The sequence below is a fragment of the Chiloscyllium plagiosum genome, unplaced genomic scaffold (assembly GCF_037043375.1).
Source record: "Chiloscyllium plagiosum isolate Xiang-an unplaced genomic scaffold, Cpla_swu_hap1 HiC_scaffold_27, whole genome shotgun sequence".
NCBI lineage: Eukaryota > Metazoa > Chordata > Chondrichthyes > Orectolobiformes > Hemiscylliidae > Chiloscyllium > Chiloscyllium plagiosum.
Genome location: NW_028270165.1, coordinates 39,163,607 through 39,179,919, shown reverse-complemented (window position 1 = coordinate 39,179,919; position 16,313 = coordinate 39,163,607). Strand labels below are relative to the sequence as shown.

Genomic DNA, 16,313 nt, shown 5'->3' with positions numbered 1-16,313 from the left:
CTAAACCAGCTGAAACTTGCTCAGTGTGAAATACATTCCACTTTGCTCCAAGAATTGCAAGCAACAAAGAGTTTCCAGAACATCTGCTTGTCATTCTGTCCCCGGGATGCGGTTTCTGACATGCGGATCGTCTTGTCATACACGTCGGAACCGGCGTGGTGCACTACTGCAGGGAAGGCACGAAACCACAAGGTATGCGTTTCATCTTTATCAGCTCATTGGCATCTCAGAGAAGTGGGTTTGCGATTCAGTTCATAGCAAACCGACGAAGAACAGGAGAAGACCACTCAGACCTCCAAAAGCACGTGACTTGAACGGTGTGAGTTTCGCGACAGAATCGGTATGATACGGGGCATTCAGACACTCAGGAAGTCTGAATGCCGAACAGAGTGCCATCACAAAGGAAAGTCGCTCAAGGAGACAGTGAACAATAGCAGAGGATGGTTTCGATGCATCGACCTCTGGGTTATGGGCCCAGCAAGCTCCCGCTGCGCCACTCTGCTCCTACGCAGCGTGGCTTCTTCCACAGGTCCTTTCAGCCTTTCGTCGGGCGCGTGGCATGCACGTTCGAGACTGATGTCAAAGATCTCCACTGCTGTCGTCTTATATAGTGTTGCGCAGACGTATGGAGGCTGTGTAAATATAAACTTTTTCTAACTTCCCACATTCTGTTGGTCGAACTGTGATTTCACTCTGAATAGACGCCATGCGTCCCAGCTTCGCTCTGCTGGGTCGACACAGTAAGTGAACGTGGGTCTCTATTCGTATCATTCTCTTGCCTTCTCCATGTAATTCTGCACATTGTTACTTTAAACATGACCACCGAATTCCCGTTTGCGTCTAATGCATCTGCCTCTTTGTCAGTGTCAGTTAGGGATTTACTGACCCCAACCACCACTCCCTGTACGAAAGCATTCTTCCTAATGTCACTTTTGGTTCTTTTCCTCATGACTTTAAAACACTGCCGATCCTTTCAGGCGTGGGAGCATTTTGACTACATTACTTTCTCTGTCTCGACGTCGCATGACTTGGAAAGCTTCAATCGGGCCAGATTTTGAAACTTCTGATCTCCGAAGAGAGCTGTCCCAAATTTCCAATCGACCTTCATCGCTGACAGCCCTCAAACACCGCACCACTCACGTCAACCTATTCAACGGTATCGCCAATCATTTCACTTCGCTGCTTTCTGTCCCATTGGTACGCCAGGGAGCCCAACCTCGTTTAACGAAGGTGCTTTTTGAGAAAATTAATCAGCCACTTTTGCACGAGCCACGAAACGCGGGCTCGTCCGGGATTTGAACCCGGGATCTCTCGCACGTCTGCGTCGACGAAGACCCAAAGCGAGAATCATACCCCTAGACCAACGAGCCACGCCAACAAGCCGCACCACCAAGCTGCCTGCGGCCCCGCTCTACCTCTTGAACCAGCGGAGTCTTGCTCAGAGTGAAGTATAGTTGACATTGAACAGGCTGGAGCTGTTTTCTCTGGAACGTCGGAGGCTGAAGGGTGACTTTATGGAGGTTTACAAAATTATGAGGGGCATGGATAGCATAAATAGGCAAAGTCTTTGCCCTGGGGTCGGAGAGTCAAGAACTAGAGGGCATCGATTTCGGGTGAGAGGGAAAAGATATAAAAGAGACCTAAGGGGCAACTTTTTCACGCAGAGGGTGGTGCGTGCATGGAATGAGCTGCCAGAGAACGTGGCGGAGGCTGGTACAATTGCAACATTTAAGAGGCGTTTGGATGGATATATGAATAGGAAGGGTTTGGAGGGATATGGGCTGGGTGCTGGCTGGCGGGACTAGATTGGGGTGGGATATCTGATCGGCATGGAAGGGTTGGACCGCAGATGTATGGAGGCTGTGTAAATATAAACTATTTCTAACTTCCCACATTCTGTTCGTCTAACTGTGATTTCACTCTGAATAGACGCCATGCGGCCCACCTTCGCTCTGCTGGCTCGACACCATTTCACTTGCCTGTTTTCTGCTCCATTCGTTCTCCAGGCAGCCCAACCTCGTTTCACGACGGTGCTTTTTGAGAAAATAAATGGGGCATTTTTGCACAAATCAAGTTCAGAGACGCAGCTTTTTTGGGAAGCGGATGAGAAGGCGAGGTGCAGAACAGAGCGCCGTTATACGGGAAAGCTACTGAAGACGACGTTGAATGAATAGGGGAGAATGTTGTTTCTTTTGGATTATGGTCCCAACACGCACGCGTTGTGTCATTCTCCTGCATTGCTCGGCAGTTTTTCCAGAGAAGTATTCAGCTTTTCATCTGGCGTGTGGCAGGCACGTTTGAGAATGAGGTCAAAAGATCTTCACTGCTGTCGTGTCATATGCTGTTGTACAGACATATCGTCGATGTGCAAAAATAAACTCTGTCTAAATTCCCACATTCTGTTTTTCGAATTGTGATTTCGCTCAGAATCACTAATTTTCAAAACTCGCAATATTCAAACTTTAACAAAGTGCTCATAGAAATGATTAGTGAACACCTGGAAGAAATTCTTCCAACCTTACCTGGGGAATTTCGCTTTGAGGGGTCTTGAACTTTACGTGGAAGGAAAGGGAAGCTTGCCTCGAGGCTGCTTAATGTGGAGATGTGTTCTCCATGTAAACTGGTCGTAGTTGATCATGCCAGTGCTTCCCGATGCAGGGCTGCCTGACCCCCAGGGAGGTTTACTTGTAGCAACTGGAGTGAATCCAGAGAGGGAGCAGATTCTGCAAAGATGCTCAAATACTTTCTATCTCTCTTTTAGGTATTTCCCTTGTGTATTCCCTCAGTTTGGCACGTATGCAGTTTGCACCCTGGAAAATGATTGCTTTTTTCCTCATGTTCACAATTAAAAGTGTAGTTTCTCATGGAACTGAGCCGCAATGAAAGGATTGGCATATTGATATATATATATATATACACGCATTTAGTTGAAGATTAGATTAGATTAGATTTGAATGAAGTTTTCCTCTAAACACACCTCAGCCTATCTGGCTGCATGAGGGATTTCAGGTTTCTGTGTGCTGGGTATTATGTGATCAGCAGGCATCTGGCAAACTACGGGAACTGCCACCTATGTTATGTTCGTTTAAGTGTACTGCCAATGATCATTTATTGTGTATTTTTTTGCAGGAAGACGTGCCGAAAGAATTCTGAAAACAAATGATACATCAACTTCTGACAGAGCCACTTGATTCACTGGGACTTGAATATCAGCAGCCATTCCAATCAAGAAGACATGGTTGCTTTTGTTTGCTTGAAAGATATTGGACACTGGTGCGGCAGGAAGAATACTGAGACACCGAGTGAGGGAGATTCAGTGCGCTGACTGTGAAAAGTGCTTCACACCATTTACTCAGCTTGGGGGAATCAAAGTCTCATCCCTCACGGTGGGAATAGACTATGTCCCCGTTCTGATTGTAACTTCAAACCCAGACCAACACAAGGAAAGCTCCCCCAATGGGGAAACTGGGGAAATGTGGGGACTGAGGGAAAGGATTCCCTTCCCCATCCGTGCTGGAAACCCACAGGCGTATTCACAGCGGGGAGAGGCCATTCACCTGCTCGGTGTGCAGGAAGGGCTTCAGTCGGATCAGCCATCTGGAGACGCACGAGTGGGTCCACAAGGAAGAGAAGCCATTCACGTGCCCCATGTACGGGAGGGGGTTCACTCAGTCAGCTGCACTGCTGACCCACCAGTGGGTCCACACCGGAGAGAGGCCATTCACCTGCTGTCAGTGCCGGAAGAGCTTCACCTGCTCCTCCTACCTGGGGAGGCACCAGCGCGTTCACGTGCCATCGCAGGGGGGTGGAAGGAGCGATGGCCGAGCGCCGCTAACAACCCCGCTCTGGGGACTCTCAGGTTCGAATCCCGTCGCGGCAGATGGCAGAATTGGGATTCGGTCAGTAGTCTGGACTTCAGAATCGAAGGATGAAACCATTTTCAGAGGGCAAAAACCCATCTGATTCTCTCATGTCCTTTTCAGTGATGGAAACTGCCGTTGCGGGAAAGGATTCACTCAGTCGTCCCAGCTGCATGCTTTACCCGGCTGTACGAAGGATCCAGTTACAAAGGGACAGCTCAACTGACCAATAATAATGAAAGTGTGGTGGGGGGAGTGGGGGCGGGGAGTGTGTGCACTTTGAGCTTGAGGTGCTTTTTTAAAGAAAAGCTACTTTTTGTACGCCTTGCGATGTGGAGATCTGAAGCTGTCACAAAGTTGGGTCGCAGTAAAGGTTACCTGAACTTACTGTCAGGCTTAAACTCTCATTGAAAGCTGTGAGATCCAACAGCTTCTCATTTCTTTCAGCCACCAGCACCGAGTTTCCAATGTCGTGTCTCAGAAGGAGCAGTGAATGAGTAGCTAGTATTGTTCGAAATTGTAAATTTTTCAGGACTGCAGGTTTACTGTTTCATTGGCATTGCAAAGTTTACTGGCAACAGTGGGAGGTGTGGGCTGTATTCACTGGAAACAAAGTTTTAAAATGACACAAACACCAGGGTATAGTCCAACAGGTTTATTTGGAAGCACTAGGTTTTGGAGCGCTGTTCCTTCATCAGGTAGCTGTTGAGTAGGATGGTAAGACACAGAATATATAGCAATAAATTATCGTGTCATGCAACATAAATGATATATTGAAGAAACCTGTTAAGTCTTTCATCTTTTAAAATGGGTTGCAGATTTCGGTTCATTAATCTGTAAATCCCAGAACTTCTTTTAAGTAATATTCTCCAGGTAACTTAATGTTTTATAAAGGGAGGTGACGCCTCAGGTCAGACAACGCATGAGAGCTGTGAGGTTAGTCTTTCTGTATCCCAGTCTTGAGTCAGACTGGTTCTATTTCCAAAAATATAATCCTGCAAATGCAATTCACCCCAAAGACTTCTCTGTGTGAGTGCATGCATGAGACAGAGCGTCTGTGTGTGTGCGTGTGCATGCTGGGTAAAGTGCGCGTGTGATGGAGTATAATTGTGTGAGAAGGTGTGTGCATGGATGTGAGTGTGAGGAGTGTATCAATGTGTGTCTGAGAGAGAGCCTGCCTATCAGAGAGGGTCTGCACGACCGTGTGAGTGCTTGTGTGTGTGTGTGTATGTGTGTGTGTGCGTGAGAGAGAGAGAGAGAGAGAGAGGGTCTGTGTGTGTATTGTGTAGCTGGGTCTCCTGTAGTGAGACATGAATCCAAGGTCTCAGCTGAGGTCATTCTCGTGTGTTCCAAACTTGTTATCAGCCTCTGCTCGGCCACTAGGAATGATTAAGCAGTTAAGCAGTTTCACAACACACACTGGAGAGGGCAAGGTTAAGGGCTTATGTCTGAAACGTTGATTCTCCGGCTCCTTGGATGCTGCCTGACCTGCTGTGCTTTTTCAACACCACACTCTCGACTCTGATCTCCAGCATCTGCAGTTCTCACTTTCTCCTCATGGGCGAGGTGGGACTTGTCTTTTATTCACTCATTCATTCTTACAGCCTGTCCTTGGTTGTGGCCTAACTGTGCATATATCAATGCAAGTTTCGGAAAGATTTCTACAGCTTGTTTTTTTTTAAAAAGAACATTCTTCCAGACTTTAACAACGTTTCTGAATATATGATTTTAACTATTCTCAATTTTAAAAATCAGTGAATTCTCGCACACCCTGTTTCCCAGGTAGAATCGTCACCACCTATTCTCTCTCTCTCCTTAAAAGGGCTTGATAAAGCGATTAAAGAGGGCTGAGGCACCAGAAAGGACGGGGAGGGGCGCTGGTGGGGGTGGAGAAGGGAGACAGAAGTTGGGAGGTAGAGAAGGACTGGGCTTCAGAGGGTTATGGGGAGAGAATGGGGGTGCAGTGTGAGGAGAGAGAATGGGCAGGGAGCAGTGGGTGGGGAGAAAATGGACGAGGTGGGGGGCAGTGTGTGAAGAGAGAGACAGCACAATCCTACCTTCCCCAGAATTGGTATCAGTGTCCCACGAACGAACACACTCCTCCGACAGCAGACTTGGGGCAACCATTTCTCAATATACGCGTGGCTAAGGCAGTGGAATCATATCATCCCTACAGGCCATTCAGACCGACCTTCCGAACAGCATCCCATCCAGACCCACTCGATTGTGCTACAGCTCTGCAATTCCACATAGCTATTTCCTGATGAAGGGGTTTGCCGGAAACGTCGATTCTCCTGCTCCTCGCACGCTGCCTGACCTGCTGTGCTTTTTCAGCACACACTCTCGACCCTAATCTCCAGCATCTGAAAGTCGTCACTTTCGCCCTGTAGGGGGTGAATGTTCTATGCCGAGTCTTTTGAATCTCTTCAAATCTTTCCTCCTCACCCTAAACCTGTACCCTCTAGTTTTGGAATACCTCTACCCTGGCGTAAAGGCAGGAACGTTGAGCAGCCAGACAAAATGCAAAAGGAATAAAACGTCGAGGCACAGGGGGAAAAAAAACTTTTCGGTAAAAAAAATGGCGTTGGCATTTTTCTCTCGTATTCGCATTTGGACACTTGAAATTTGTCATGATCTGGAGGTGCCCGTGTTGGACTGGGGTGTACAAAGTTAAAAATCACACAACACCAGGTTACAGTCCAATCGGCTTGTTTAGAAACACTTATCTTTCGGAGCGTGGCTCCTTCATCAGGCGGTTGTGGAGTGTAAGATCAGAAGATCATAAATTCTGTGTTACCATGTTATACTCCACAACCACCTGATGAAGGAGCAGCGCTCAAAAACCCGTGCTTCCAAATAAGCCTGTTGGACTATAACCAGATGTTTTGTGATTTTTAACTCTAAAATTTGTCAGTCATACCAGCATCGTGACAGAGCATACTGAGCATGCTCCACGGTGTCAGTAAGCACTGCGCATGTCTGCCGGTGTCAGCACTGTACTGCGCATACTCCTGGATGTCCGCAGATAAGGCGCACGAGTTCCTAACCATGGACCAATGGAGAACCTTGGAGGATCCGACGGAGGCTGGTCCTCCTGCCAATCAGAGTCGGCCGTTGTCGAAATGCGGAAGTTGGACCGTGAGCTTTGAAGCCGCTGATGCTACTCTTTTGTCACTGAAAGAAGATTAAACCTCACCCCAGACTATAAATTCCTTCCTCTGTCTAAAATTTGTGAGTATAATAGTGTTTTTGTCACCACGTTTTCCATTTTCTTTTCATTCTGGGGTTCAATTATTGATTTGTAGCAACTGAAAGGAAAGAGTGAATCGAGGGAGGGGACAGACTCTGGAAAAGTTGATCCAGGTCTGTGTCTCACTTTGCAAACGGAGTGCCATAATGTGAAGGTATTGCCTTTGATGTATGTAAAATAAAAAGCAGAAAGGAGGTGCATTGTTTATGTAGTGATATATTGAGATCTGGCGAAAGTGAGATGCTGGAGAATAGAGTTCAAAAGTGTGGCGCTGGCAAACCACAGCAGGTAAGGCAGCAACTGAGGAGGAGAGTCGGGCACGAGCTCTTCATCAGGAAAGATGTGTGGATGGACAAAGGGGCCTCAGCGTCCTTCGAAACCAGTTACTGCCAGTTGTCAGACAGGTGCAGCAAGCAATGAGCAAAGCAAGTGATATATTAGCAAGAGGAATTGAGTTCAGAAGTGTGGATGTCTTTCAGCAGTTAGGCCGGTCATTGAATGTATTTAAGGCTGAGTTCATTTGACTTTGATGAACAAAGAAGTGGATGGTTTTGGGGGAAGGCAAGAAAATGGTTTTAAGACCAGTATAGAACAGTTTCAGAGTCGTACAGCACAGAAACAGACCCGACAGTCCAACTAGTCCATGCTGAATATATTCACAAACTAAACTAGTCCCACCTGCCAATGTTTGGCCCATATCCTTCTGAAACTTTTCTATTCGTGCCCTTATTCAAATTTATTTTAAATGTTGTTACTGTACCTGCATTCACTACTTCCTCTGGGCATTCATTTGACACACACTCCACGCTCTTAAATGAAAAATGTGCTCCTCATGTCTTTTTAAAATTTTTCTACCCTCACCTTAAAAAGACTGCTCCCTATTCTTGAAACAACAGCTGATATTGACCTCATCTATGCCCCTCGTGATTTTATAAGCCTCAATAAGGTCACCTCTCAACCTCCTAAGTTCCAGTGAAAACGTTCCAGCCTATTCACCTAGATGTAAGTAGATCCATATTCAGTTATGATCTGTTCAATGCTTGTGCAGGCTCAAAAGACCAAATGGCCAACTCCTGCTCCCAATTCTCTCACTGTGGCCAGGACAGCAAGAGACCACAAGACATAGGAGCAGAAATTAGGCCATTCAGCCCATCAGGTCTGTTCATACCATTCAATCGTGGCTGATAGGTTTCTCAACCCCATTCTCCCGCGCTCTCCCTGGAACTCTCCATCACCATGATACTCAGGAACCTATCTACCTCAGTCTTAAATATCCTCAGCGACCTGGCCTCTACAACCTTCTGTAGAAATGAATTCCACAGATTCACCACTCTTTCACTGAAGAAGTATCTCCTTACCTGCGTTCTAAAACGCCTTCCCTTTTCTCGAAGGCTGTGCCCTCCGGTCCCAGTCTTTCCTACCAATGGAAACATCCTCTGAAAGTCTACTCTGTCCAGGCCATTCAGTATTCTGTATGTTTCCATTAGATCCCCCTCAGTGTGGGCCTATTAATCAGCATGAAACAGACCCTTCAGGATGAGGTACAGCAGGGATGAGGTTCAGCTATGAGAGAATGGAGGGAGAGTATGTGGGACAAAGATTTTCAGCTTCGAGGGAATAAGAGAGGAAAGAGAGTTTAGCATAAATTAGAATTGATCGGATGGGCCAAGGAGTGGCAGATGGGGTTTAATTCAGAGAAATGTGAGATGTTGCATTTTGGTTTAGCAATCCAGGCAGGACTGACACAGTTAAGGGGAGTGTCGCAGAACAAAGAGACCTTGGAGTCCAGGTTCATAGTTCCTTGAAGGTGGAGTCTTCATAGACAGTATAGTGAACAAGGTGTTTGGCATGCTTTCCTTTATTGGTCAGAGCATTCAGTATAGGAACTGGGAGATCATTTTCCAGCTGTACAGGACATTGGTTAGGCCACTTTTGGAATACTGCATTCAATTCTGGTCTCTCTGATATAGGAAAGATGTTATGAAACTTTGAGAGGTGTCAGAAAATATTTAGAAGGCTGTTGCCAGATTTGGAGGGTTTGAGCTGCAGGAAGAGGCTGAATAGGCCAGGGAGATATTTTCTTTGGAGCATCAGAGGCTGAGTGGTAATCTTTAAAGACGTTAATAAGGGTCATGGATAGGGTGAATACCCAAGGTCTTTTCTCCATGGTCAGGGAGTCCAGAACTAAAGAGGCAGAAGTTTAATGTGAGTAGGGAAAGGGACCTGAGGGGCAACATATTTTCAGACAGAGGGTGGAACGTGTATAGAACGAACTGCCAGAGGAAGTGGTAAGGCTGGTACAATGACAACATTTAAAAGCCAGTGGATGGGTACTTGAATAGGAAGGATTTAGAGGGATGCGTCAAATGCTGGCAAATGGGACTAGATTAGTTTGTGATATATAGTTGGCACGGATGAGTTGGGCCAAAGGGTCTGTTTCTGTGGTGTATGACTTTAATCATCTTCAGTGAAAGCAGAAGTGTTGTTGTGAAGACTGGACTTTCAGAGCAGCTCTCAAAAATGTTTTGCCCTTACTCAGAGCTGAAGAAGTTACAATGAAATCTTTCATTTGTGAGACAGCAACTGAGTGAGTGAGTGAGTGAGTACATCTGGGATTTGGTGGAAAGTGGGAATTCATTGCTCTGTGGGGATGAAACCCTACCCTATCCAGTCATTTCTGCTGGTAGATGAGACTAGGCCCCAAGATTAGGGAAAGTAGATTTAGGACAGAGATGATGAGGAACTGCTTTTCCTGGAGAGTAGTGAAACTATGGAAGTCTCTGCCCAAGGAAGCAGAGAAGGCAGCTTCGTTAAGTATATTCAAGACACAATTAGATGGGTTTCTGCATGATTGGGGAATTAAGGATGGTTGGGACACAGCAGGGAGGAGGAGCTGAGATGATGGATAGATCAGCCATAATCTTAATGAATGGCAGAGCAGGCAGGACAGGCCAAATGGCTGACTCCTGCTTCTATTACTATGAACCTATAACCCTGCATTTCCCAAGGCTAACCCAAATAACCTGCACATCCCTGGACACTCTGGGCAATTTAGCCTGGCCAATCCAAATCAAGGCTGGTGAGCAATGTCGTGATGTGGAAATGAGCATCAGAGAATGATAGAAAGGGACAAGGAGAGTAAATATACCAGCAATCAAAACTGGATTCAGAAGATCACAAAAACTGAAACTAAAAACTGAATGTGAGCTGCATTGTAACAGAAGTGAATGAAATCACTGAACACATTGAAGAGAATAATTATGATCTGAGACTCCTTACAGGGACATGGCTTCAGGATGGCAAGGACTGGATCCTGAATATTGAAGGGGAAGTCAAATGGGAAGCTCAGTAAAGGTAGAGGGTTGGTGCTGCTCATCAAAGCAATGATCACAGGGTAGTCTGGTGTCAGCTTGGATTTCAGGTCCGGATTTCTCTGTCCTCTGTTGATCTCCCTGTTCCCACAGAGTAAGATGTTGGTCTGTTCTCAGCTCTGCTGGATTTCTGCTGAAGCTTTTATGCCCCCTTTTACACGTTCGGGAAAAATAAAATATTTAGTCAATCGAGACCCAATCCATCATCTCCCAGACTGTCAACCAGTCCAAGTAAATCTGAAGTAGGGGTCTCCCAGGATTCTGATAGTGCTCTACCTGAGGAATTCTCTCTCCCTTACATCTAACTATTAATATCCAGCTATGATTTACAACCATACTTGCACCAACAGAAATAAAGCATCTGTTATCAAATAGACATATAGATATACAGCATGGAAACAGGGTTTCTCTATTACACACATAGAACCACACTCTCCATGGGGATGAATTTGTATTTGCAGCATTACATTTGCAGATACATTCTATTTTGCTCAAAAATTCTAAATTGGAGGAAGGACACATTTGACGGTATGAGGCAAGAACTTTGAAAAGCTGATTGTGCGCCAATGTTTGCAGGTAAAGGGACGGCTGGAAAATGGGAAGCCTTCATAAATGTGATAACTAGAATCCAGAGAAAGTATATTATTGTTAGGGTGAAAGGAAATGCTGGTAGGTATAGGGAATGCTGGATGACTGGAGAAATTGAGGCTTTGGTTCAGAAAATGAAGGAAGCATATGTCAGGTACAGACAGGATAGATCGAGTGAAGCCTTACAGTATAAAGGCATTAGGAGTATACTTAAGAGAGAAATCAAGAGGGAAAAACAGGGGACATGAGATAGCTTTGGCAACTAGAGTTAAGGAGAATCCAAAGGGTTTTTACAAATACATTAAAGACAAAAGAATAAGTAGGGAGAGAATAGGGTCCCTCAAAGATCAGCTAGGTGGTCTTTGTGTGGAACTGCTGGAGATGGGGGAGATACTAAACAGGTATTTTGCATCAGAGTTTACTGTGGAAAAGGACATGGAAGATATAGAGTGTAGGGAAATAGATAGTGACATCTTGAAAAATGTCCGTATTACAGAGGAGCAAGTGCTGGCTGCCTTGTAATGAATAGAAGTGGATAAATCCCCAGGACCTGATCAAGTGTACCCTAGAACTCTGTGGGAATCTAGAGAAGTGATTGCTGGGCCTCTTGCTGAGATATTTGTATCATTGATAGTCCCAGGTGAGGTGTCGGAAGACTGGATGTTGATAAACGTTGTATCACTGTTAAAGAAAGGTGGTAAAGACAAGCCACGGAACTATAGACCAGTGAGCCAGACGTCTGTGTCGTTGGAGGGAATCCAACTGAGGGACAAGATGTACCTATATTGGAAAGGCAAGGACTAATTAGGGATAGTCAACATGGCTTTACGTGTGGGAAATCATGTCTCACAAACGTGAATGAGTTTTTTTGAAGAACTAACGAAGGGAACTGATGAGGGCAGAGAATACATGTGATCTATATGGACTTCAGTAAGGTGTTCGACAAGGTTCCCCATGGGAGACTGGTGAGCAAGGTTAGATCTCATGGAATACAGGGAGAACTTGCCATTTGGATACAGAACTGGCTCAAAGATAGAAGGTGGTGGTGGAGGGTTGTTTTTCTGACAGGAGGCCTGTGACCAGAGGAGTGCCACAAGGATCTGTGCTGAGTCCACTACTTTTCATCATTTATATAAATGATTTGGATGTAAGCACAAGAGGTATAGCTATAGGTTTGCTGATGACACTAAAATTGGAGGTGTAGTGGACAGCGAAGAAGGTTACCTCAGATTACAACGAGATCTTGATCAGATGGGCCAATGGGCTGAGAAGTGGCAGATGGAATTTAATACAAATAAATGTGAGGTGCTGCATTTTGGGAAAGCAAATCTTAGCAGTACTTGTCCACTTAATGGTAAGGTCCTAGAGAGTGTTGCTGAACAAAGAGGTCTTGGAGTGCAGTTTCATAGCTACTTGAAAGTGGAGTCGCAGGTAGTGAAGAAAAGGATAGTGATTGGATAGTGAAGAAGGCATTTGGTCTGCTTTCCTTTAATGGTGAGAATATTGAGTACAGGAATTGGGAGGTCATGTTGTGGCTGCACAGGACATTGGTTAGGCCAATGTTGGAATATTACGTGCAATTCTGGTCTCCTTCCTATCGGAAAGATGTTGTGAAACCTGACAGGGTTCAGAAAATATTTACAAGGATGTTGGTAGGATTGGAACATTTGAGCTATAGGGAGAGGTTGAATAGGCTTGGGCTGTTTTCCCTGGAGCGTCAGAGGCTAAGGGGTGATCTTACAGAGATTTATAAAATCATGAGGGGCTTGGATAGGATAAATGGACAAAGTCTTTCCCCTGGGGTGGGGGAGTCCAGAATTGAGGGCATTGGTTTAGGGTGAAAGGGACCTAACGAGGCAAATTCTTCACTCAGGGGGTGGTATGTGGTATGGAATGATCCGCCAGAGGAAGTGGTGGAGGCTAGTCTGGATGGGTATATGAATAGGAAGAGTCTGGAGGGATATGGGCAAGTTGCTGGCAGGTGGGACTTGATTAGGTTGGGATATCTGGTCGTCATGGATGAGTTGGACTGAAGGGTCTGTTTCCATGCTGTCCATCTATGACTGTATAACTCTAAATGCACAATGTGCTGGCAGTCAATGCAGGCAGCCAATACATGTAATATTTTGTAAATTCCACTTTGCAAATCGAAGCGGGCTGACTCAAGATTGGGATACAGCCAGACTCTGACCTCACTCCTTTCATGCATTATCTGAGCTGAGCTGTCACCTTTTCTTATAAAACCTGAAGTTATCTCGAGAAGGAGCCTGACAGGAAGTTCTGGGACTTGCATATTATTGATACATGCAACCCTTTCTAAAAGATGAAAGACTTAACAATCCAGGTTTGTTCAGTATACAATTTCAGTGGCAGGACACTGTAATGTTTTTCCATAAATTCTGTGTCTTATGATCTTGTACTCCACAACCAACTGAATAAGATGCAGCACTCCGAAAGCCGGTGCTTCGAAATAAACTTGTTGGACTATAACGTGGTATTGTGTTACATGTAACTTTGTCCATGTTGGGGTGGATTCGCCATGTTAAATGACCCATAGTGTTCTGTTTTGGAAGGGTTCAGGTAGATTGGCAGTGTTCTGTTCCCCATATCATCGAGGGATGTGCAGGTTAGAGTGGATTGGCTGTGCTAACTTAACCGACACACCCCTGGGCACTATGGGTAAGATGGATTCACTGTGGTAAATTCACTCTGTCATTAAGAGAGTGGTGCGTGTAAGGAATGAGCTGCCAGAGGAAATGGTGGATGCTTGTACAATTATGACATTTGAAAGGCATCTGGATGGAAATATAAAATGGAAGGGTTTAGAGGGATGTGGGCCAAATGCTGGCAAATGGGTCTAGATTAATTTAGAATATCTGGTTGGCATCGATGAGTTGGACTGTTTCCATGCTGTATATCTCTGACTCTGGCTTGCCACATCTGTATGTTCAGTTTCTTCCTGGTGTCGGTGTTAATGCCTTTGATGTCTCATTTTGCTCTCTCCTTTCCAGGGATGTTAACCACTTCATGTCTGGTTGTTCCTCAAGAACTTGCATTGCAGGTTCACCCTGAACTGACACTATTTTTTGTGCTTCCCAAAATCAGACCTGCTCACTCTCAGCAGTGGAGTTATCCAAAATTCAGAAAGATGTCAGTCTTGAAGTTTTTGCTGTTCTGCCCCTGTAAGATACTGAATCAACACCTTGAGGAAAATTAGTTAGAGTGGTGTGAGAACAGAGGGGCAGAGAGAGTGGGATGGTGCTTTCAATTTTCAGTGTGGAATAACAAAAGAAAAGAATGTTCTGCAGAAAGTAGAATTGCTTGTTCTGAATTTCTACCTTGCACTGACAGTCATGACTTTTGTAATCTCTTTTTACAAAGCATTTGATGATCTGAAGATGGAAGTTTCAAAATCAACAGATGAAGGGCTGATGCCCAAAACATCAACTTTCCTGCTCCTCGGATGCTGCCGGACCTGTTGTACTTTTCCAGCGCCGCACTGTTCAACTCTGACTCACCAGCTTCTGCTGTCCTCACTTCGACGTCAATGTCGAACAGTCACTCAATCCATCAGGACTGCAACAATTTTTGACTGTGATTCTGTGAGAAGGAGCAAAGCCTTTTGGTTCCTGTTGGAGCACGTCTTCAGCATCAATGGGACTGGATGAGAGACCCTACTGTTGCAGCGCACTGATTGTGGAACCTGAAGCAGTTATACGGCCTGGAAAGACGAATTCACGACAGGGAGGGGCTGTACATGCGTTTGTCTGCAGCTGAAGCTTTGGCCATGGAGAAACCAAATGGATCCTGCCCCGTGCAGAAACCGTGGAAGTGTGGCGACTGCGGAAAAGGCTTCCATGTCCCTTCTATCCTGGAGACTCATCAGCGCAGTCATACTGGGGAGAGGCCATTCACCTGCCCCGAGTGCGGAAAGGGCTTCAGCTATGACTCCGACCAGGTGAGGCATCAGCGGGTCCACACCAGGGAGAGACCCTTCAGCTGCCCCGAATGCGGGAAGGCCTTCAGCAATTCCTCTGACCTGGTGAGGCACCACCGGGTCCACACCAGGGAGAGGCCCTTCAGCTGACCCGAATGCGGGAAGGCCTTCAGCAATTCCTCTGACCTGGTGAGGCACCAGCGGGTCCACACAGGGGAGAGGCCCTTCAGCCTCCCCGAGTGTGGGAAGGGTTTTACCCAGGCCTCCACCCTGCTGGCCCACAGGCAGGGGCACACCGGAGAGAGGCCGTTCTTCTGCACTGAGTGTGGGAAGGCCTTCAGCAATTCCTCCATCCTGCTGGCCCACCGGCAGGTGCACACTGGGGAGAGGCAGTTCACCTGCTCTCAGTGTGAGAAGGGCTTTACCCGCGCTTCCCATCTGTGGAGGCACCAGCGAGTTCATGTGCCATCGCAGGGGAATTAAAGGAGTGATAGCCAACTGCCTGATTGACTGGACTATCAACCCAGTTCCGGGGACTGCCAGGTTTGAATCCCGCAGTGGCAGATGGTGGAATTGGATTTCGGTCAGAAATCTGGAGTTCAGAACCTAATGAAGAAATGATTGTTTGGGGGACTTCACCCATCTGATTCACCCACATCCCTTTTTAGGGAAGGACACTGCTGTTGTGGGGAAGGATTCACTCAGTCGTCCCAGCTGCATCCTTTACCCGGTCTGGCCTACACGTAACTCCAGACCCACAATAGCATGATTGACTCTTCATTGCCCACCACTGCCACCAGTCATTGAGTGGGGAAAGACTTACTTGTTTACAGGTTATGGGTTAAAATTGCTGAGTGAGACAATACTTCCTACAGTTAAGGCTGTACCAAGGATCCAATTACAAACTGACAACTCGGTGGTGACCATAGTAAAGAAGGTGAGGTGGTGTGGGGTGGGGGTGCATGCTTTATCCTTGAGCTACTTAAAAAGCAGCTACTTTTTCTACACCTTTATGCTGGGGGGGATCTGAAGCTGTAACAACGTTGGGTCACAATAAAGGTTACCTGAACGTATCGCCGGGCTCAGACTCTCATTGAAGGCTTTGAGCTCCAAGAGGTTTTTGTTTTAAAGCTGCTCATTTCATTTCAGCCTCCTGCACTAAGTTTCCAATGCCATGTATCAGATGGAGCAGTGAATGAGTAGCTAGTATCGTTAGAAATTGTAAATTTTTCAGGAGTGCAGGTACTGCACCATTTCATCAGCATTGTATAGTTTACTGGCAGCAGCGGGAGATGTGGGCTGCGTTC

General features: G+C 46.1%; 1 protein-coding gene, 1 non-coding gene and 1 pseudogene across 2 annotated transcripts in view; 2 read left to right on the top strand and 1 right to left on the bottom strand.

Moving 5' to 3' along the window:
* Positions 1–7,049, top strand: part of LOC148143683 (uncharacterized) — a 98,474-nt gene extending 91,425 nt beyond the window's left edge. The window contains exons 3-4 of the mRNA XM_087975258.1: positions 3,528–3,859; positions 6,886–7,049. Of these exons, the coding sequence (XP_087831384.1) occupies positions 3,528–3,859; positions 6,886–7,049 (496 nt within the window). The remainder of the gene's footprint in view (positions 1–3,527; positions 3,860–6,885) is intronic.
* trnap-ugg (transfer RNA proline (anticodon UGG)) lies at positions 1,281–1,370 on the bottom strand. The gene is given in 2 exon segments: positions 1,281–1,316; positions 1,335–1,370. It is a non-coding gene; the product is annotated as a tRNA-Pro (tRNA).
* Positions 7,050–14,826: 7,777 nt separating the features above from the next.
* LOC148143682 (uncharacterized) lies at positions 14,827–15,576 on the top strand (annotated as a pseudogene).
* Positions 15,577–16,313: the final 737 nt, after the last annotated feature.